Source organism: Carya illinoinensis, chromosome 15, assembly GCF_018687715.1.
Source record: "Carya illinoinensis cultivar Pawnee chromosome 15, C.illinoinensisPawnee_v1, whole genome shotgun sequence".
In the NCBI taxonomy this organism is placed as follows: domain Eukaryota; kingdom Viridiplantae; phylum Streptophyta; class Magnoliopsida; order Fagales; family Juglandaceae; genus Carya; species Carya illinoinensis.
In genome coordinates, this window is record NC_056766.1 from 9,187,764 (window position 1) to 9,211,911 (window position 24,148).

Consider the following 24,148-nt stretch of genomic DNA (forward strand, 5'->3'; position numbering starts at 1 on the left):
GCCCTACACAATTTGTTTTGCGAGGTATTGTGCACCAGTACGTACCTGCCAATACATGCACCATGTGTCCCGAGTTGTATGTTTATGTGATAGAGTGATTCGAGTGTAGGGCAAGGAGTCTGGTAAATCTCTTGCTAGGGTGAGGAAGATATACCATCTGCCCATTTGTATAAATGTAAAAGTGAAAAAATTAAAAGTACTAATCTGGAAAGGTGTTGTCAGCTCGTCCGATAATTATCCAGCGTGCCGATAAATCATCTTTCTCCCACCGCCAACTTAAAAAGTGTTCAGATTCTACAGACGGTGCCACTGTTGGTGCAGTATAAATTGCACAACAGGCCAGAGACTAGAAAGAATCATTCATGGCCCACTGAGGTGATTCAGGCATCGAATAGCGTGGTCTGGTGCCCTCGACGATGGTTCGATGCAATGCGTACGGTATCGGTGGGTACATTCATTGTGGTGAAAGGAAAATTAGAGTTGAGAAAATAAAGAGATGGACACATATATGTACGTGGATACATTTACTGGAGAAGAACGCCTGTGTCGGAGTCCTTTTTCCACAAAGAGAGAGAGTTTTTCCCTTCTAAATGACCCTCTGACACCTCCCTACCCTGCTTTATGAGCCCCCATGCCTCCCTAACACCCTTGCTGATAGCCCACCCTACCTCCTGCACCCTCCTAACACCCCATGCCTCTTCTCACATCTTGTCCCCCTTTTGTCCTCTAGCACCCAACCAGGTTGGATAGGCTTGATTCTTGGGCTCTGGGATTTCCCCCCCTCACATATCGCTTCTTATCATTCAGTTGGCATACAGACCAGATGTGCAACTTTTGTTTGGCAAGCCCTCCTTACATCTTGCTAAAACATGAGCACTCTTGTCTTTATCCAAGAAAGGATCGAGAAGAAAATATCTAGATACAAAGCAAAGATATTAACCCAAACTTCTATAGCAACCCTCGCTGTTATTTGTAGATCTCTCAGATTCCAAACTAAAGAATTACCAAGGATTTGATTATGATCGACATTGCACACCAAAAGTATGTTATTCTTTGCCTGTACCAAAAACTTTGGTTTGGGGTTTCCAAAGATGCCTTCTCGGAATCTATGGGATGTGTAGCAAATTAATGTACTGTTAATTTGTGATCTGCAGGCAAATGCGCCAGAACAAATGATCACTCCAGTTTCTGATCTTTTGTTTGTAAATTTATATTTTGAAACTCCTTTAAATGACGCTATTAAGAACATGTTTCACACCACTAACAACACGGATAGCTTGCAACGAAATGAGAAGGCAGCATGAGGTGCCCAGTGGAATTCCGATGCCTAAGTTAGAGAAGTGATTTCAATATAAGTATAGGAATGAATGAATCAATGTGTTAAATTTAAATGTTATTTATAGAGACATGATAATGGTGATAACGGCTGACTTTCAAAATTTATCTTGAATACTCTTCGTATAAATTGTACTAATAACCTTTCTGATTAGTTGGATGCGTTATCTACCCCATTATCTACAATGTATATCCATAAGACCAAGTCTTGGGCCTTAGCTTAACCTTTGGGCTTTCATTAGACTTGGGCTAATTAATACATGGGTTCCATTATATTATTCGAGACTCTAAATATCCCTTCCAGACTCATTCGGCTCTATGGGACTCTTAGACTACTCCTGGCATGAACATAGAAGATCTGAAAACGGATTGTTTGGAAGCCTCCGTTTTGGTGATGACCCACTCCAATTGATTCTTTTCCTTGTGAAGGGGATTCAGTAAACACTATTTGGTTAGGTATACATTTGGGAAGCCTGAAGCCAATTCCCACCATAAAATGATTGTTAAAGGAAGGTTGTAATAATTGTTCGTCAATATTTTAAATTAGAGGGATAAATAGAAGAACAGCCAAGAGAAGGACTATCCCCAATTATAATTATGTTTCAAAAAAATGAAACTTCTAAACATTGAACAAAAAATGAATAATAAATCTTGCATCCCAATAATCATTAACAAACCTTAATCTCTATTAAAAATAAATAATTTTTTTTTTGAAAGAAACAGAAAATAATTTACTATAAAAGAATTTATAATAAAAAGGGAAAAAGAAAACTAAGTTGAAGGAAGTGAATCGGAATCACCACTGGTGGCCATGTATTAGTCAGCCTCGAGAAAATTGAAGTGTTTTGTAATTAACAAGTGCATAATTTGAGGAAACTCATACAATACCAATCATTATGTTATTATGATTTATATTATCATATATACGATAGAATTTGAAGAAGCTCTAATTTTTTCTTATACATTTTCAATATATGAAAACATAACATATAAAAAATAATAATAATTTTTTTGGGACCCTATTTCCCCGTGGATTTGTCTATTTTTCCGAGTTTCCATTCCCTTCTACTTAAAACATACAAACAAAAGAATTAATTGTATGATATTCAATTAAAAAAAAAATCTATTCTTTTCATTCCCTTCGCTCCTTTCAAGTACCGTTTGGATGTTGAGCTGAGTTGAGATAAGTTGAGTTCTTTATGAATAGTAATGAGTTGAGATGGTGGAGTGAGTTTTTTGGGACGCACCTAAAATGAGTTTAGATGTTAAAATTAGTTTAAATATATTTATGGGAAGTTAAAAAAAGTTGTAAGTCCTGCGTGTAAATAGATGTTAAGTTGAAAAAAGTTGTGGGTCTCACATGTAAACATGGGTTTTGAGTTGGAATGAGTTTAGTAATTTGAGAATTGAGTGTTTGGATGTTAAACTTAAAATTAGACTAAACTGAGTTGATTTCAGTTGAGTCTAAATTCCAAATGCACCTATGTATATATATACACTAGTAAGGGTGGTACGTTGGGAAAAAAAAAAACAGACAAATCAAAAAGTAAAATCTTTTCACATAAGTAGATTATAGTAATAATTCATCTAAAAAAAGTGTAAAAATTAAGAAATATTTTTTAAATAACAAAATATCATCATCTCTTAATAACATGTCTAAAAAAGTGTCAAAAAAGCTCTTCAAAGGAAAATTGTGAACAACATATATAAGGTAAAAGTTTTTTTAAGTTAACAAAACAGTTTTGTTGTAGTTTGAAGATAATATATACTTGAAATTTATGTTGTTGATTAAGTTGCTGGATGAATAGTCAGGACATTAAATCTCTAATGCCATTGTTCCTACATGAAATTATATATAGCATGCGTCGCAATGTTTTTTGCAAATAGAGTAAGCTTTCTTACATGAAAGAAATTTAGAATTTTAGAAAATCTTAGTGAAAAATATTGCTATCTCAAGTATTTATTTTAAATCTACTGGATGACTTTTAAATTAAGCCAAGTGTTTGAAAATCTTGCAAATATTTTAAAAGTCCTTCTAAAAGAGATATTTGTAGTGTTTGTAATACCCCGTATCTACGTGTATTTTTAATGAAGGATTATTTAAATTATTATAAATAATAGTTCTTTTGTTTTAAATTTAATGTATTATTCGTTGGATTTATTTATGATTTTTAGGTTGTGCAATTTATTTTAATGTGCTTTCTTGATATTAATTATTATTTTGCATTTAAATTACTCTCTAACTTAAATTATCTTATTGTTTGGTTTTAAATATTTTATTTTATTAATAGTGAGTTGTAGTGTTTTTATTTAGCTTTTATTTATTTTTTATTGTGTCGATCTTTATTTTCGGTTTGGGCTTTGTTTAGTGGGTTTTTCTCTTTTTTGGGCAAAAATCCTTCACATTTAGGGTATTCTGACCTTATTTGGACTTTTTGTGGTGGTATTCATCGACGACATTTTAATTTATTCTCAAGATTTGGAAGAACATATTTTTCATCTTCGTCTGGTGCTTGGGAAGTTAAGAGAACACTAGTTGTATGCAAAGGTTAGCAAGTGTGACTCTTGGTTGGAAGAAGTTAGATTTCTTGGACATGTAATTTCCCGAGATGGTGTGGCCGTAGATCCTAGTAAGGTGGAAGCTATTTTATCATGGCACCGTCCTTCAACAGTACACGAGATTCGTAGTTTTTTGGGACTTGCCGGATATTATCGAAGATTTGTGGAAGGGTTTTCTCAATTGTCCAGACCTCTCACTGCTTTGACTAGGGAGAATACTGAGTTTGTTTGGTCAAACAAATGCGAGAGAAGTTTCCAAGAGTTGAAGAAGAGACTAAAAAAAATGCTTGTGTTGGCACTTCTGAATTGCACAAACCGTTGTGGTTTTTAGCAATGTATCCAAGTTTGGATTAGCATATGTCCTTATGCAGGAGGGACGAGTTGTTGCTTATGCAGCTTGTCAGTTGAAAGATCATGAGAGGAATTATCCTACGTATGATTTCGAATTGGCAGCTGTAGTGTTTGCCCTTAAGATATCGCGACATTATTTGTATGGAGAAGTTTGTGAAGTCTACACTGATCACAAGAGTTTGAAACATCTATTCTCGCAGAAGAACCTCAATATGAGATAGAGGCGATGGTTAGAGTTAATCAGTGATTATCAGTGCGAGATCAAGTGTCATCCAGGGAAAGCGAATCTAGTTGCTGATGCATTGAGTCGGAAGTCTCATTTGGTGGATGAGGCTGAATCATGAGGGTTGGACTCACTTCTTTGTGGGATGAGAAGGCTTTTTATCGAGAGTTTGCAGCAAGATGAAGTGTTGTCTTCAGTTCTTGATGTTCAAGTGGTTGATTTTGAGGAATTGGAGACTCTCCAGAGAAAGGATCCGAAGTTGTTAGATATCAGGAAGAGAGTCAGAAAATCCAAAAGACATTTGCACTACAGTTTGGAAAAGGATGGTATTCTTCGGTTTCAGAATCGTAGAGTAATCCCTAAAGACTCATAATTTAAGGAACGAATTTTGGCAAAAGCTTATGCAGCTCCTTATTCAGTTAATCCTAGAAGCATAAAGATGTATTGAGACTTAAAGAGAAATTACTGGTGGGAAGTGATGAAAAAGGATCACCATGTTCATTGAGAGATATGACATGTGTCGTCAAGTTAAAGCTAAATATCAGAGATTCGCTGGTATACTTCAACCTCTCCCTATTCTAGAGTGGAAGTGAGATGACATTGCTATGGATTTTGTAGTGGGCTTATCGAGGACTCTTAGTGGAAAGAACTCGATTTGGATGGTTGTTGATCGGTTAATCAAGAGTGCCCATTTCTTGCCTATCAATAATACCGACTCTTTGGGAAAGTTGTTTGGGAAAGTTGACTCGGTTGTATGTTAAAGAGATAATGCAGTTGCATGGGATACCCAAGAGTATTGTGAGGGATTGGGACCCGTGGTTCATGTCGCATTTTTGGAAGAGCTTGCAGGCAACTTTAGGTACTAAATTGAAGTTTAGTACTACGTATCACCCTCAAACCGACAGTCAATCAAAGCGCACTATTCAGACTTTTGAAGATATGTTATGAGCTTGTGTTATGGAATTTCAGGGAAGTTGGGAAAATCATCTACCACTTATAGAGTTTGCTTACAACAACAGTTTTCATGCATCCAGAATAGATGCATATGAAGCTCTTTATGGGGGAAGTGCAGATCACTATTGTGTTGGGATGAAGTTGGGGTGAGTAAGTTAATTGGGCCTGAGATAATCTAAGTAAGTTAATTGGGCCTGAGATAATCTAAGAAATGCAAAGTCAAGTTTGAATTATAAGGGATAAAATCGCGGCTGCGTAGAGTCATCATAAAAGTTATGCGGATACCAGGAGAAGAGACTTGTCTTTTGAGGAAGGTGATTGGGTTTATCTCAAAATCTCTCCCATGAAAGGTGTTAAGCGTTTTGGTAAGATAGGAAAACTTAGTCTGAGGTATGTTGGCCCTTTTCAAATTTTGGAGAAGGTAGGGCCTATTGCTTATAGAGTTGCATTGCCAGATTATTTTGGAGAAATTCATGATGTGTTCCATGTGTCAACATTGAATAAGAGCTTTGGACAACAAGAGCCGTGGTTCGTCAACCCAGAGCGCATTCAGCTACAATCGGATTTTACTTGTGAAGTTGCCCCGACACAGATTGTGGATTGGAAAGAGTAAAGACTGAGATCCAAGTCGGTACCCTTGGTAAAGGTGGCATGGGGAGATCCATTAGCTTAAGAAGTGGACATGAGAGAACAATACCCGTATTTGTTTGAGTGATTGGCGGTATGTTTCCTAAGCCTACTTAGTTGAATCTTATGATTTGCTTTAGCATTAATGTTTGACCTTGTCAATTTCGAGGACGAAATTTTATTTAAAGGTCGGAGGATGTAATATCTCGGATCTACGTGTATTTTTAATGAATGATTATTTGAATTATTATAAATAATAATTCTCTTGTTTTAAATTTAATGTATTGTTCGTTGGATTTATTTTATGATTTTAGGTTGTGCAATTTATTTTAATGTGCTTTCTTGATATTAATTATTATTTTATATTTAAATTACTCTCTAGCTTAAATTATCTTATTGTTGGGCTTTACATATTTTATTTTATTAATAGTGAGTTGTAGTATTTTTATCTGACTTTTATTTATTTTTTATTGTGCCCTTTTATTTCTTAGATCTTTATTTTCGGTTTGGGCTTTGTTTAGTGGGTTTTCTATTATTTTTGGGCAAAAATCCATCACATTTCAAGCCTAGCCCGTGAGCCTTGAAACCTAGCCCCTTTCTTTCCCCAAAACGTTTCCGTTTTCGTCCAGCCCTTATGGCTTTCTTCCTTTCTTCTTTCTTTCTTTCTTGCACTGTCCACTTCTCCTTTACTTCTTCATTTTCATTCTTCTTTCCTTGCAGCAGAACAGCTCCTTCTTCCCCTTCATTCTCTCTAGTTAATCGAAGAGTGCTGTTGTGTTCATTTCTCCTTCTTTTGCCGCGCACTACTTCTTCCTCTTCATTCGATTTTCTTCCATTTTGTGCGCCGGATCTACTTCATTTGGACTGGTATTTGGTCCTCATGTTTATCTCTTTGATTTTTATTTCTTTTGCTATAAACCGAACCTTCTTTTTCCTCTCTCGTATTTATTTTATTTCACCTATTTTTTTTTTCTCTTCATTTTATAGGTAAATCCGTGGGTTATGCTCTGTTTTCTTGACCTATTTTCATGCTCGGTTTTCTCTATTTTTTCCGTTGTATTTTTGTGTTCAAGCGTGTGATTAAAAACCTTTCATTTTCGTGCTCTGTTTTTGGCTAACCCGTGCCCTTGTTTTGTCCAAGCCATAAGCTTCACTCAGTTTTTACTTGGTGATTTTTGCTCTTGCAGTGAACCCCAATTGTTTAGCCATCATCCCCTTCAGTTTTACCTCTCGTAAATCAGCCATTTGTTTCCTAAAATTTCCCTTTAAAATCCCATTGTTTTCGAAACCTATTCTAGTCCCAAAAATTGTAATTTTCAGTGGTTTATTTTCGAGCTTGCTTTTGGGAGTTAAATCAGGTGCGTGATCTTTTAGAAATATTGTCTTTAAAGCGCTGTAAGTATTTCCCAAATAATTTTTGAGATTTAAATATATTTTGTATTAACAAATATTCTGTGAAATTGGTTTGTTGTGCTGGAATGGGTCCGAGGAGTCGGGGTCGGTTGGAATGGAGAACGAAGTTGTTTGTGTGATTGTATAATGTTGGGACTTGTTGGATATTTGTGTGTCTTGTCATAAACATTGCGTGGTGTACGCATGTTATGTTTGTAAAATGAAAACTGGCCTTTCGCATACTATTTGCATGTTCATGTGTTGGAAATGAAAACTAGATTTTCATGTGTTAAATGGATTTCTGAGTGCGTGTGTATCACGACCCCATACCGAGATGGGGTATTATCTTAGTGGAGCTCCTTTGGTCACTCGAGAGCAAAATATACTGAGTGACATCCCCTGAGTTGTCGCCGGGCGACAATGGGATTGGACAGGATGATAATGCTCTCGTGCCGACTCCGTGGCTCTTTTGCTAGCGGGGGCTAGAGGATGCTTGGCTATAAACGCGCTGAGCGCTGGGCATCGCTCGTTACGAAGTTACAAGCATGGTCGTTATCCATGGTGTGGCGAAGGGAGCCAGGGTGTGCGGATGGTTTCTAGGGGAGATCATAGTGTATACGGTTAAAATTGGATATGTGGGCCATTTTCTGAAAAAATGGTGGGATTTGAATAATGGAAAATATTTGGACCATTTTTTGAGAAAATGGTGGATTTTTATGTTGGGCCATTTTCTAGAAAAATGGCGGATATGCTTTAATGGATTGGATTTTTGGGCCAAAATGAGATTTTGGCTTGCATGTAAAACTATTCATTTTTGGGAAAGGATGACTTTTGGGCCTCATGCATCTGTTATCATGTGCATGCATATTGTTTCTTAGTATTTTTATCTTGTAGGCTGTTTGGATTATTACTTACCTGTAATACCGTTTCTTAGTAACGTAGATTTTGATGCAGATGATGAGGAGACTGAGGAGATGGCTTTGCTGGATGAATGATTTGTGCCTTTTGCTTGTATTTCTTGGGAATTGTTTTCCCGCTTTTGAAATTATGTATTTTGATTTTTATGATGTTTTTATTGGATAATTGTAATAGTTTTTGATACACTTGTGTTTAAGCTAATTTATATTTAAACAATTCTAGTACATAGTTGACTGAATTTAATTATCCGTACGTTATTTTTGTTGTACACGTATTGCATGTACACACACTTAACACTTGTCGTTGGGGTGTGTGATATTGGTTGTCATCATCTTGTTGTCTCGATTTTCACGTGTCCGTATGTGGGAGTTGAGGGCGTCACAGTAGTAATGAACCAAGCATATTTTTCAAGTAGGACTCTTTAAATTTTAGAAGGTGAAAATAATATAGTTTTAAAAATTTATTTTGTTTAAATGATTTTATTTTATTTAATTTTTATCTTATTTTATTCCTGTTAAACTAATTGAGTTATTTTATTCATCATCCATACATCACATATATTTGTTGAGTAATTATACTCATAATTTTAATTCTCATCATCCTCTTATCATCCCATGACTTGTCATTACATGAATTGGAGATTGTTTATTATATTTCACTTTAGAACCTATCATCTAATGCACATCATGAGATGATGAGAGGATAATAAGCAAATGAATGATGAACATATTTTTTTCATATTTTTTTATAGGAAAAAGGAAATAAAATTGAAAGAGATGTGGTGTGTAGTGTAAGGTATGATAAATAAAATTGTCATTAAAATTATAATTATAAAACTCTTAACTTTTGATTTTGTATCTTTCGAAACTTTGATCATTACTTCATGAGTCGTGTAGCACAAGACATCTGATCAATAAGGCCAAATGAACTTTTTTTTTTTCATTATTTTTTTATACTCTTAAACATTTAAAAAAAAATTATAACATTATTAAAAAATACTTACTTAGTCATTATTAAAAAATAAAAACAACAAACAAAAAAAAATTAATCCGTAGAAATGCTCGGACCCAAAATGGATACCCCAAACATTTATCTTACTTCATAGCTCGAAGTGAGGACATGCGGATAGTCGCAAATCATTTCTTTCTTCTTTTCTACTCTCTCTCTCTCTCTCTCTCTCTCTCTCTCTCTCTCTCTCTCTCTCTCTCCCCCATTCCCCTTCTTCTCCACTGTCGTCAATGACTTCGTAACAACCTAGAGTAAACATTTTCCTTTATCTGCTCTCCCACTTTTTTCTCAACAAAATGTCATCCATTTTCTTCTCTTTCTCTCTATGTTTTTAGATCTAAGCTATGTGAGAAAATATTCGGAAAAATTATGCATCTTGGGTTGGATGTTTGGGAGGAGGTGTTTCGAACTGAACACCAAAAATGAATAGTTTGGAAAGTTTGCATTTTTCTACCATTTCTGAAAAGGTTTACTTTTTTCTATTAATCTATTAGTCTTTAATGGTTTTATGGTCTATCTGAAAATCAAACGAATGGCATATTCTCACACCTCATTTGAAAATCACACAAAACACTGTATACTCTCAATAGAAATGAGTCAAATGACACAAGATGCCTACAATAATAGGCCACCAACATGGTTTCTCTTGTTGATCTCTCAGATCTCCCCACCCTTTTGTTTGTATTTCAACTTGTTAGTTATGGGTTAATTGGCTATCCAATTTAAGTGTCGTTTCATTAGTTTGGGAGTTGATTCTTTTGTATACAACCTGTGTACGTTGGAGTTGCCTAGATTTTTACTAAGAAAGTTCTTATAAAAAAATGGGAGTTGATGTAAAATAAACTAGAGCCAAAAATTGTGAAGAAATTTCTTCGGCAGGAGAGAGAGATAGAACTTTTAGACCAATCCACGAAAGGGGTGACACCACATGAGGGACAAAATTGGAAAGCAAAGAGATAAGTCGCTGAAATTAATGAAGTAAAAACACAAGAGAAGGGAGTTTCTTGGGAAAACACGGGGCAAAATTGGGAAAAAATGGTGGTTGAAAAAATACTGTTCATCAATGAGGGGGTAAAAATGTAATAATACTCAGTCAAGCAGGGGCATCTGCGACACAAAAAAAAAAAAATCAAATAACATAGGAACCAGGGGCAAAATCATAATAAAGATCACTCACATAAGGGCACAAGGAGGAAGTAAAATACAAGAAAAGGACAAAATTGTAATAATTACCAACTAAATAGAGGCAGAAATGGAAAATAAAGTGTCAAACAAAAGTTACTGGTCATTCTGTTCACTTAAGGATAGCCACTTTTATAGTATAAGATATATATATATATATATTTATATTTACTAGGTTGAAGTAACGTGCAAAACACGTTTATCTAGTTAGATGAAATAATATTTTTAATAAAAGAAATATGATTTTTAACAAAAAAAATTAATTAATGCATAATTTAATGCATAAAAAAAAATTATAGGAAATATTTTTGAATAATAATAAGTTAGTGAAATTTAATAATTACATGTTTTGATAGATTAGAAAATAAAAAGATTTGTTTTATTTGACTCAAGAGGTCAATTTAATTTGAGGACAATTTGACTAACGATGAGTAATGTGAGATCTCAAAAATTAGTGTATTTTAATTTATTTATTAGTATTTTTATTATTTATTGTATTTTATTTTTATTAATCACTTTTTAGATCTGGGCCTTTTGTGTAGTGGGTTATGATAGGATTTTTTTTTTTTTTGTGTTGTGAGCTGTTTTTCGGCCCAAGGGGTGAAGAACAAGCCCAGCTACAGCAAGTGAGCCCAGCCCCACTTAAAGAATGCCCTTTTAGCCGAAGGGTGAAAACCCTACCTCATGATTCAACCTTCTGCGCGCCGCACGACCCCCCTCCCCCAGCTTTTCCTCCTCCTCCTTCTTCTTGTTCTTCTTCTTATTCTTCTTTTTCCTCTTTACCGCTTCATCAAATTGCTTCGTAATCTCATCTCTTTGCTTCGAAAGCTCTTCTTTTGCACGTTGAACGAAACCTACAACTCTAAGTTCGAGTTCTTCGCCACTATGCGTTTATTTTTTTTCTATTCTGATTAAATCTTGCGAGCTAGAGCCTTCGTCCTTGTGCGTTTGTTTTTTTCTTTTTTGATTAAATCTTGTGGGAGCTTCAACCAAGAGGGCAATCTCCATTGTAAGTTAAGAATTCGGTAGTGCAGTTAATCTTTTGCTTTCTTTCATTTTCTTTGTTGGTTTTGTTTCTGTTCTTTCTTCATGTTGTTTTTCGACCAAGACATCTTCTACTCAAAATTTCTTACAGATTTACATTTCTTGACTATTATTTTTTCCCTTTGATTCTTGGTACCGGATTTAGCAATGGGTCATAAGTAGGAAATAAAATCAACAATGCACCATTCTCGAATTCCTTCATGTTTTCTTATACTTTTTGTTAAGCAGACGTTTGACTGCTTAGAAAACTGAGGAAAATGCTAAATAATAGAAAACCTAACTCTTTGCATTCGGGTTCGGTCGTTTTGGTTTCTAAGGAATTAAAGAGTCAGTAGCTCATGAAGTTATATTTAGAGTGAACGGACGTTTAGACGAACGCAGTTAAAGTTAACGGAAAAACAAGAAAAACTGTTAAAATAAGAAATTCCGTTACATACACACTTTTTATATATAGAAGATATAAAACATTGAAATTAAGTTTTTAGGATTGGCTTGGTCGTCATGGCTCACCATTAATTGTAGTTTATTGATTGTCTTAATTTGTTGAGCCAGAATGATTGGATTTGAGACAAATTTATTGAGGATTCTCGCCGCTAGCTAGCCAAAGAACACTCATCGCCCATAGATATCCAAATTCTTGTAGAAAATTCTATTGCCATATCGGTGACATATATACTCAATATATAGGCTAAAGATCTTCTGTGGCTTTTCTGGAAATATTTTTTCCTTATGTTTTTTAATAAATCGGCCCGACCTTGAACATGACGTTGTAGTTCGATGCATCACAAAAAGAGATGAGACAATGGAAAAAGACAGTAACGCTAGTATTCAGATAGCTACAACTATACTCAAAATCATGGTTTATTTTCCTCGAACTCATAAGCCTTTCTCCGTTGGTTTTGTTTGTTTGTTTGTTTGTTTGTTTTTCCCAACAAAGCAAGCATATCATATATTAAGGCATAAAGTAGAAAAGCTGTTCAGCAGCAGTATTTACATAACCGGGGGATCTTTCCCATTGTGAAAATTAAGTAAAGACGGTGGAATAGAGATAAGGAGTATGCTGCCAAACATTTTGTTGGTTGCTGCCCACTGTGCAATGGAATGCACGCATTGATTTGTATCTCGATGTATTTTCCTCGTTTCCCAACTTTAAAAGGACTTTAAAGCAAGCTTGATATCTTGGATGATTGGTTGAGCTAACCAATCTGGATTGATGCTTGGATCCTTAACTGCCAGTAATGTATTTAGGGAGTCTCCAGCAATTACAAGTTTTGTAATCCCTTTGTCTTTAGCTTCTTTGATTCCTAGAAGTAATGTTGTAGCTTCACCTTGGTTGGAATTGGAGCTCTGGATGCAGTCAATTTTTACAAAAATAGGAGTACCTACTGCATTTCTTCAGATTGCAGTAGTGATACTACCATGATCTTTATCTGCTACATCGAAAGTTAAGAGGCATGATCTTGAAGGATGGCTTTCCATTCATGGCTTGAGTTAATCAATTTATTTTCCCACGCATCATAGTGTTCTTTGTGTGTTTTTAATGTGGATGACACAAAGGCATGTATATTAGGCTTAAATCCATCATGGACAACTTTATTTCTCAGGTACCAAATACTATCCATTGCAATTAAGGCAACAATTTGAAAATGGTGGTCATCTTGAGGAGGTATTTCTAACAGTCCTATGGAATCAATGATACATTGAATCCAGTGGTCTATGCTGTGATTTTCAAAGGCAGAAATGTTTATAGGCCAGATAGAGTTCCTCCAAAGAATTCTTGTGAAAGTGCAAGTTAGAAACATATGAGGAATACTTTCTTCTCCCTAGTTACAGATAGGACAGTGAAGGTCTTCTTGGTTCATTGGAACAAACTTATAAAGAAGAGCACGAGTGGGAATGATATTACATAGAATCTTCCAACAGAGAAATTTGAGTCTGTCCTGAACCTTGAGCTTCCAAATATTCCAAAGGTTTGTTTGGTTTGAACTTTGACTTTCAGAATTGCTTTGAGTCCCCACTATGGCTGCATAAGTAGATTTTATATTAAACTTTCCTGAGGAATGGTGGATCCTAATAAGCTTATCCTTCCTATTTCAATAGTTGTCCTGAGCTAAAGGTATTTTAAGAATTTCATCAACCGAAGATTGGTGGAAAAGGGTTTGAAGAAGAATTGTATTCCAACTTCTTGGATTTTCCATCATTAGCTCAGAAACTTTCATGTTGGGATCAATTTGGATTGAGCTATCCTTTGGAGTTGGGGTCAAGGGAGGAGAGGTTGGAATCCATTGATCAATCCAGACTTTTGTTTTCACTCTGTTATTGATTTGATGACAAATACTTGCCTTCAGCATGTCCCTTTGCCTGAGAATTCCTTTCTAGGTCCAAGAGTCAGTAGGATTTTGAATGGCATTGAGGAAGGAAGTATTCTTTAAGTACTTTCCTATGAGAATATTGATCCAATTTGAGCTGTTTCCAAGAGTGATTTGCCATCCAATTTTGCAAAGGAATGCTTTGTTGAACTCAGAGACCAATCTAATGCCAAGGCCACCCATTGACTTAGGTTTGCATATAGACTTCCAAGATTTTGGGAGTGAGATTATGATTTTTTTCAGAAGGAAAACCCCACCAAAATTTCATGAAATCCCTATCAATGTTTCTTGCAATGGTTTTTGGGATTGCAATTGTCGACATGAAATAGGAGGGAATAGAACTAGCAACCAATCTTATAAGGGTGGTTCTACCAGCCTGAGACAACAATTTTGCTTTCCATCTAGCAAGCTTTTGAGAAATTTTCTGTTGAATATCTTGGAAGTGAATCTTTTGTTAGGCATTGAAATTTAGGGGAAGGCCAAGATATTTAATATTGGGAGAGGCATTCTTTAAGTCAAAAACATTTTTAATCTCCGTTTTTTGTCTGGGGCAGTGTTATCACTAAGTTTGATGGAAGATTTGTTGATGTGAACCTTTTGTCCTTACTAAAGTGAGTACTTGTCCAGACAGCTTTTAAAGCTATTTGCAGTTTGGATAGTGGCTCTTTCAAAAAGAATGAGGTCATCAGCAAAGAGTAGATAAGAAATGTGAGTGCCATTTCTGTTAATCGATATGCCTCTCAAATGACCCGAATTTTCTTTTTGAACCTAGCTATATATGATTCCTGACATTTAAAATTAATTCTAGTGATCATTTGAAATTTTGATATTTTTATTCACGTACAGTACTTAATTACTATATGACATATTTTAAATGATTTTATTATATGTCTAGTTATTTTTTCAAGTATCTATTAAAATTATTTCTTAAATTCAAAACTATTAAAATTTAATGTTAATTTACACATTATTGTTACATAGTTGTATGCATGTTTACTATGATTAGTGCTATCTCCTTGTTATTTTCTTGACTGATTATCTCCACGTGAAAGTTGCTGTAGCTTGCGGTTCAATGGATGCTTGATATAGATACCCGAGACAGCGAGACCATAAGCTTGAAAGACCTTAATTTATACAAAGCTATATATAGGACTTAGATGCTGACTTTTTAGACACTCTAAGCACCAAGCTGGTACAAAATTATCGAATCTTCCTTTCTTTTTTAAAGAAAAGAGAAGAAGAAGAAGAGAATATTGGTAACCTCTTTGCTTAAGAATTGGGTATCAGATCATTTATTAATGTGAGATTCTATATGCCTCCTATACTCATATCCAAAAATCATTCTATGATAGATGACACAGCTCAAGTCGCACGCTTTTAATTAGGATAGGCTCTTATACTCCAAAAATCATTCTTCTTCTTCTTGTTTTTTTTTTTCTCCTTCCTTTTAACATGGTTTGTTGCACATTAATGTTGATGATTCAAACTAATGGAGAGCACTATCTATAGTCTATAACACTAAGTTACTAAGTAAAATCCACAACATAACAAAAAAAAAAAAATTTAAGTTTTATTTTTATTTTTAAAGAGTCGGAAGCTACATGTCCAAGAGTGATCTCGTCACAAGTTTATTGATAAGCCCCCACTTATAGGGAGGAAAACCGTAGTTATAAGCCAGACATTTGGGATATCACAAGTAAGACCAATAAAATTCTCCCAATACAAACCAACAAAACCGAAACAAGAAAAATAAATAGACAACAAACAAACCAAAATAAAATAGCAGTGTTACAATCTAACATGAGGTAGCCAGCCTTATCCAACCTAAGCATGCCTTTCAATTATAGGGGAATGATCGGAAGCATGGATGGGAAGATGCTTAAGAGTGGTGTTGGGAAAAAGCTGCATCCAGGTGTGATTTACTACGCCTCTATCAAGAACTTCTCTAATGTGATCGGCAACTTGTCGATTGTTGGACCAAGTGTACTTTGGTCCATGAAAACCTAAGTCCAGTCCATCAAACCATGTCGATTAAGGTAGGAGACGAGACCATTCTTTCTAGAAGAATGACAAAAAGGTTTCCCCCCTATTTTCTCATTCTGACTAAGAATCTCATTAAAGTCCCTAATGTCTAGTCTAGGTCCATCAAAGTTGTCCACAATAGAGTTTAGCCTATTCCAAAAATTATGCTTTTTACTATGATGCGCAAGACAATAAATTAAATTCATAAGCCAGGGATTGTGAGAGGGTCCGAATACACAAGCATCAAAATTATATTACAATGAACATAAACAGGTTCCAAATCCAAACCATACATCCACACAGCAAGGAGGCCCCCCCAATTATCATTGGTTGGAGCATATACAAATTTCCAAAAGCCTAGTCTATTCACAAGATTAGGAATATTAACAGATTTCAAAATGGTCTCCCAAATGAAGACAAGATCGGGTTTATAGATCCTGATCATTGCCCTTAGACTTTTGTTTGCACGGGGTCGGGCAAGTCCCCTACAGTTCCAAGATAGAATTCTCATTTCTAGCTTGGTGGCAGTATCAGCCTTGTCACCGTAGCCTCATTAGTGATAGAAAAAGGTTGGAGTCTGATTTGAGATAGGGTAAGAACTTGGTTCGCTTTGATTTCCTCCCGCCTGCGTCATTTTGTTTGTTCTTAGCTAATTGGAAAATTTGGGCTAGTGATTTCTCTTCCTCACCAAATAGCCTCTCAGTGTTTGTCTCCCTCAAGAAAGTTGATTTCCCATATCTCTCCTGAGTAAAACCCGTCTTTGCTTAGTGTTCAACCAGAGATCCCAAATGGAGGCTGTTTATGTCTAGGGCTTAGTTTACCACAAGGTTCTGGAAGTCGAAAGCAGATGATAAGCTTTGGGTATGAGGTCGGCTTTCTTCATTTGGACTGTTGTTATTTGACTTGGGCTTTATGGCAAAAACTGACCTTCCAGATGGGCTAACTAGTAGGGACAGATAATGGTTTGTTAGGCTAAGGTCTGTTGGGCTTTTGAGATTTTCGAACAGAGCTAAGATATGGTAAAACAGATTCGTTTCCTTGGGCTTTGTCTGCTCCGACGGTGCTACACTGTGTTTTGAGTTGATGTAGATTAAAGAGGATGGGCTGCTGATTAATGAGGGAGGCGCTTGCTGAGCCATCGGATCTTCTTGGGCAATATGGAAAGTTGTGATTTTCTTGGCTTTTGGGAATTTTAATCTGGCTATTGAGTGTAAGAAAAGCTCAGTGTTTCCTCTAGTGATTTGATTCTGACAAAGTTGTCCCTGAGTTGCTTGGTGTACACGTGTCTCTGTGAAAAGATCTCCAAGTCCCACGTTCGTGTAGTTTTTGTTTCCTGCTACAGTTCCTTCTTCTTGCCCATTGCTAAACTCCACTTCAGTGCATTGCCTCTGTTTGTATGTTGGGATCTTCTTCCATGCATTGCTGAATGTTTTCATGCAGTCGGTCTCTGTTTGCTGCATTTTCTCTTTTCCTTTACTTGATCTTAGAGGGAAAAACTGCCTGGTTTCATTTACATCTGAGTGATTATCAAAATATAGTGTATCTACAGTTCTTTGCTCCTGAGGATTATAATCTTCAGCTTGCACATTCCTCCTTGCATTCTGGCTTTCAGCTCGCATCCACGGTCCAAAGTTGGAAACTGTAGTTTGAGTTTGGAGTGTTGAATAAACCCCCCAAGTGTGAAATGGGTTTGGGTTTGCAGCCACCCACCCCATTCTCACCAACCATCCACCCACCCACTCACCTCCAGAGGCTCTTCTGGTCAAGAGGAGTGGGTGTGTGTCCCCCCATTGCTCTCCTATAAAAGGAGAGCTCTGCTAGTGTAATTTGTGCAGTGGGTGGAGAGAGAAAGAGGAACGTGAGAGAGAGAAATAGAATTTCAAGAGTGTTTTGTAAATCTCATATAAATTCTATAAAAGAGGTTCCAGTGGACGTAAGCAATTTGCTGAACCACTTTAAAATTGTCTTGTGTATTTTTTGGACAGGCCGGAGGCACAACATGGAGGATAGAGCATGCTTGTTGAATATGTCCTAGACATCCACAGCAGTAACAAAAGTCTGATAATCTTTCATATTTAAAGCTTACCCACGTTGCTGGCCTGTGCTTTCGGACTAACGGAAACCCTTCAGAGAGTGGATTCTCCACGTTGATTTCTACTTGCACTCTCATGAATCTTCTGAAGAGAATTCTTGGGCTGGTTATTTTCTCTACTTGTATGAATTTTCCAAGCTTCGTGGCAATTGTTTCAGCATTTTGGCTGGTCATGAACTCTAAAGGAAGTCCATGTATTTGCACCCAAAACACTGATCTCTTTAGGTTTATTTCTTGCAAACTCAATCCCGGTGGCCAGCCACGAATCAGCACGTGGAACCCTTTTATATTCCATGGCCTTTGTTCAAGTACCCTGATCTTCTCTTGCTCTGTAGTGAAAGTGAATAGGAAAGTATTAACATCCAGATCTTCTATATTAATCACTGGTGCAAAGCTCCATGCTGACTTGATGGTAGCATGTAGAGCATGCTTGTTGAGTGGTCTGGACGAAATAATACAACCTATTAGAACCAAAGCAGAGAGTTGAAGTGCAAGATCATTTTCTGGTTCGAGGTTCAAATCTTGCCAGATGTTTTCAGCAGTTTGGGATGCATTTTCAGGGTTGTTTGGAGTTTGATGCTCTTGGGTGCTGGAGAGGTTCGTTTTGGACATTTTTGAGATTTTGTGGAAGATGGATGATGGTTCAGAGTGAATGAATGGTAATGGTAGTGAATAATGGTAACGGGTTCAAGGGATTTGAAATTAACGCACTCAGTTGGAAGATTTGAAATTAACGCACTCAGTCAGTTGGAAGATTTCTTTGAAAATTTGGTTAGAGATCGTTGATCTGGTTTTGGGTAAAACAGAATGAACATGTAGTTAGGACGGGTTTAACTCACTAGGGAGGTGGGGAGCACTCATCTTGGAGCGAGATTGTTAATTCCTATCTGGGAGCGACATTTTCTTCGTCGTTTTCATAGTCGGAAAAGTAGCTTTTTCTCCCAAGTTCGGCTTTTGTCGGAAAAAAGACTTTATCTCACCAATTTTATTTCATTAGAATCCCACGATTGAAATTAGTGAGTAAAGAGTTTTTCTTACCGAAGTCATGCCTTTTGCCACCACAGTGCCTCCAGGGAAAGACAGGTGTTTGTTATAGTGTATATATAAATCACACAAACACGCACATTATCTTTATTTAATAATTACAAATAATCCAGGATTACGACCATTAATGTCACTTGATCCCGGCAAACCATTCAGAAATAGAAGGTCGGCTTGCCTAAAAACAGACAACTCATAAAGAAGTGAATACAAAGATCAACATTGATTAAATTACTTGCCCACAATCAATTTTGCAGGGCCAACAGTAGTACTGAATGCAAACTGCTTAGCGAGGCCAAAATGAGCCATCAACAACCAAACAAGATTGATAAGCTGTCCACCTCTACTTACTTGCTCAGTATGGGCATCTGGTTTGCAATGATTCGATGCATATGCCAACATTTCCACCCACACTTCGCTGATTACCTTCCATTTCTTCTTCTCCAATTTTTGAAGCTCTTTGGCTAGCATGCATGCATCAAACAATACAGACTTGCTTTTATCTCCCTTTACATAAATAGGTTTAACCTCTGTATTCACAGCAAGGAGGTTTTCGCAAGCAACATTTTCCCTATCGTTTGGTCCTAGTCCCTTGTTGCGAAAGAATCTTTCAGCCTCAGCACACGTATCTCTATATCTAATTTGCCCAATACCTGTCACAGCAGACATCATAGTAGGTTTCATCACTAAGAGATATAGCATGTAATCTGAAAGGAGCTTACTGATGAATTTATCGTGATCGACTTCACTTCCATGATAGCAGAGTTCAGTAGCAATGTGCCAAAGCAGAAGGCTCTCATCAAAGGTAACATTTTCAATATAATCTGTTTTTAGTGTTTCAAAAAGTACTACATCCCCGCCTGTGGCCTTGTTTCTGTATTCTTCCAGAACGTAAGCACCTCTAGCTGAACTCATCTTCCCAGTATTTTCAGGTTCCTCTACCTTTCCAGATTGCCCATGTAGTTCGTAAAAGATTAATCTCCATAGATCTTCTGTGAAGGGGTTTTTGGATGCATATTTCAACTCATCTAGAAAATCCTGAGCACCCAATGGTTCAACCACATATTGGCGACAAATTCTCCGTATATAGTCCAATAAATTAGTAGTGATCTTAGAAATGCCAAGGCAGTACTTGTTTTCTCCATGGGAATTTTTCGGAAGTTGCCGGAGGCAGTATGTTATCAAATTAAATCCTGCCACAGATTCAGACCACCTGCGAAATAATACTGATGTAGCTCTCTTATCAAACTTGTTGCCAGAAACATCCATGTATGTAGCCCACCTTGACCTTCTAATTTTGAGATATTTGTCGAAGATGGTCCAGACACATGGATTTGTTTTTTCCTGGTCGAGAGAAGCTGTTATCCAATCCGAGAAAATGAGGTTGAAGAGTGCTATTGTCTCTAGGCTCGATGCAAAGATTAGCAGGGTGTAGGTGATTCCAATATCAAACTTATCTAAACCTTGCTTGCAATCTAAACAAAAGATCGCTAGGGACGCCCAAACTGAAAGAATGGTTAGCAGGCGGAAAATGTATCCTGTGAGACTATGCACTACATATACCTTGGTATCGAGAATTTCGTAGATGAAATTGAGTTCAACCTCCAACACTTCAAGCGCATCTTCAGCAGCTAAATTGCAGAAAAATGATCGGCTCGCATGTCGATCATGCCGGCCGGTGAGATCAACAACGAGCCCCACTAAGGTATTATGGAAGTGTTTGTAAGCATATTTCACCACCTCAAAGTAAGTTAGACTTTCTTTCTTCACGCTCTGTTGAGGATCACAATTGAAGGCGACCTTTGATTCTTTAATAACAGCTTCTACTTCTTGTGACATTGCTGTAGGAAGTCTAGCCTTTTTCTTTGAAGATAAGGACTCCATGAGCTTCGCGTACTCTGGTCCAGGATCTGGTTTCGGAAGCATGGTTTCTCGGAATTTACGCCAGTCTGCAAGATATAAAGAGCGTGTCCTTTCACCACATTTGATGATTCCTGCGAAGAAAATGAGGGAAGTTGGGAGCCACAGCTTGCTTTCCGGTAGTGTTGGGGGGAAGATCAACAACGTCGCGAAAACTTGGGATATTATGGTAACAAGTTGCCTTGGCCAGAGCTCGTTTTCCACAGAAGCAGTTATGGTGTCCGGGCCACCAATATGATGTAACAGCACGAACGAAGCCCAAAATGCATAGAGGTCACTAGTTTCACCATGCTTAGAACTTTGGATGCTGGTGATGAGCCCGACAGCAAAGCTAGTTGCCAATTCAGCGTAAAAGTATGACCACGAGACTAGCAGAATGACCAACCTATCTCCCGTGCGTTTTCCCATGGGAGCACCCAAAAATAGAATGATTTGCCATAGAAGGCTGAAGAGAATGCCTACCCTGATGTTCCATAGCTCCCATGCCTTGCTCATGTGTCTTCCCGGAATGTCCTGATCTATGGGCATTATATCCTTCTTTTGGATTACAGAATTGAAGAAATGAATGCAAGGTATTGTCGCGATTCTTCTTTCTACTATACAACTTTTAACTCCAAGTATAAAGTTTTCTTTCTTCGAGACAGCCTTGAAAAGAAAAAGGGAATTACAGCTACTAGTTAGAAACATATTTGAAATCTCGTGGAAGGAAGGTTTATTCAAATGAAAAAGAAAGAAGATTGATTTTTTTTTTTTTTAAAAAAAAAAAAAAAACATAGAAGTGAAGGATTTTTTTTTTTTTTTTTTCTTGATCATGGATCAAAATTCGTTTGATGTCTGGTTCAAATTGCAACGTGTAGAATAAGATACAGATATGCATATGAATGGAGTCATTCAAAGTTGCTGGACTTGATGCATATATATGAATGGGATTAAAGGTACTCACAGCAAGAAATGTTGGGGACCCAAGGATTTAGCAGCCTGGGATTTTACTCAGATTCATACTAGCTCATTCCTCCCCCTCGGAATAGATACAGATGGATGTAACTTGTTTTCATAGTCAATTATTTGGACTTATTCTATGTTTTATGTTAAGGTCAAGAATTTCTTCACCTAATTCTTTAACATAAGAGAACAATCAATGAAATATAGTTCAGTTCCAAAAGCCTAAATTTCACATTCAAAATTTGAACTTCACGAGGAAAAAAGCAACAAATGGCACAAAAAATTAATCACTACGATCTTCATGCAACCTAATTAAATAGATTTCCATAGTATCGGAAAAAAAAAAAAAGAAAAAAAGAAAAAAAATCACTCAAGGCAATAAAAAATAGAAAACAAACATATGCAAAAAAAAAAAAAAAAAAAAATGAAGAAAATCAACCAATTTGAATAAGATATGCATTAATATCGCATAGCATCCTGATATTCAGCAACATATAGAAGTGAATGTTAAGAAAACTAGTAATGAATGGTTTAGCTCAAACGTCAAGTGTGCTGATTAAAAATATAGAACGTGCGTGTGCCAACAAATGCGGACTCGGATATATATATATATATATATTAGAGTTGGAAAACTCTGGGGCCTTGAGTATTGGAAGAGATTGATACATAAAGTGATTAAAAATAAAATTAAGGCCTGCACAGCGATCTACACAAAATATAATAAACAATTCAACTTTTTCAAATTTTATAAAAATAATAATATTTTAACAATATTTTATTCAACTTTCATCTAAAACTATCTTATCTCATCTCACTATCTAAACTACACCTAATACATATGTATAATCTTCTTCCACTCGTTTCAAGAGTACTTATAATTAATTGGATAATCCATCACAAAATAGTTTCTTCCAAAATAACGTTGATTGAAGTTTCAAAAAATCGCAGGGTGCCGCCATTGGAGCGTCAGTTACCACTAGCTTTTACTTCATGTGAGGAGTTCTGGGCTATATATGCAGCGTTTGGAAACCGAGCGCTTGTCAATTTTTTAACAGGATTTGGTTTTTTTGAATCTTACTGGCTTATTGGCATTGCTAACATTTGCATTATTATCCATCTTATAATTATTTTTTTATAGCCTAAAGCAAGACCACAAATGTTAGGTTTACAAAGAGATCTTCCAAGATGACAAAGAGATGCTATGCGAACCTAGCATTTCTCTTTGTAAAATAGTAAAGGAACTAATAACTTAGAAGGGATGGTGAGAGCTTAAGCATGAGGCTATGTTACCAAATTGTAATTTGGTGACTGCTCATTGCGCTACAGATCAGTGTTCCAATCAGCCTTAAAACTCGTGGATTTTGTGGACAGGCCTTCCAGCAACTCATTTTGTATATTGGAAACAAACATATATACCAATATAGAGAGTAAGGAAGTATATAATTAGAAGACAACTGTTATGGTTACAAAAATATTCTACAAAAGTAAATTTACGAATTGATATGATTTCATATAATACGGTAGATCTAGTACTTTATGTTAAAAGTGATTTTACAATCTAACATATCACCCTTTAATACAACAAAAATTATAGATGTGCATCGTATCTCAGCAAAAAAAGATCTCGGATCAATAATAAGTTATGAAAGTTATAAGACCAAAACCCAAGACTGATTTAGCTAAAATGCAAATGTACGTACGTGCAAAATATAAACACTGAGCTAAAATATATAATAGAAAATTAGCAAACATACAGCTTTGATTTCCCCTTTTGTTAAGCTCTGGTTGTCTAAAACCGAGTGCTAGCTACATGCATGCATGCTGATGCCACGTTCACGGCGTGAAGGACTAGACACTGAGAGAATGAGAGATCATGTAGGGGAGGAAGTTGGGATCTGCTATTTGTAGACGTTGAGCTGAGATTGGGAAACTTGGACAATACAAAAATGAAGAAGAATTACAAAAATTACAATAGATGCCACTGTGACATAATTTCAAGATGAAATTGCCAAAACAGTTTGGAATATACCCTAAACAAATTGAAATTTAAAGCGAAACAGAATAAAGGGTTAAATTACTATATACAATATAATTAATAAAAAATAGCTTTAAGAGCCACACGATCCACATGATCATAAAAATGTGATCTATAAGGTCGATTATACCTAG

At 36.2% G+C, this 24,148-nt stretch overlaps 1 protein-coding gene across 1 annotated transcript; it reads right to left on the minus strand.

The window, feature by feature from the left end:
* Nucleotides 1-19,248: 19,248 nt before the first annotated feature.
* LOC122297689 lies at nucleotides 19,249-23,837 on the minus strand. The gene is made up of 2 exons (XM_043107829.1): nucleotides 23,734-23,837; nucleotides 19,249-21,682 (listed from the first exon to the last, which is right to left on the minus strand). The coding sequence occupies exon 2, from the start codon at nucleotides 21,563-21,565 to the stop codon at nucleotides 19,349-19,351; it is 2,217 nt and encodes a 738-aa protein (XP_042963763.1). The 5' UTR covers nucleotides 21,566-21,682; nucleotides 23,734-23,837; the 3' UTR covers nucleotides 19,249-19,348.
* Between the last annotated feature and the right edge of the window lie 311 nt (nucleotides 23,838-24,148).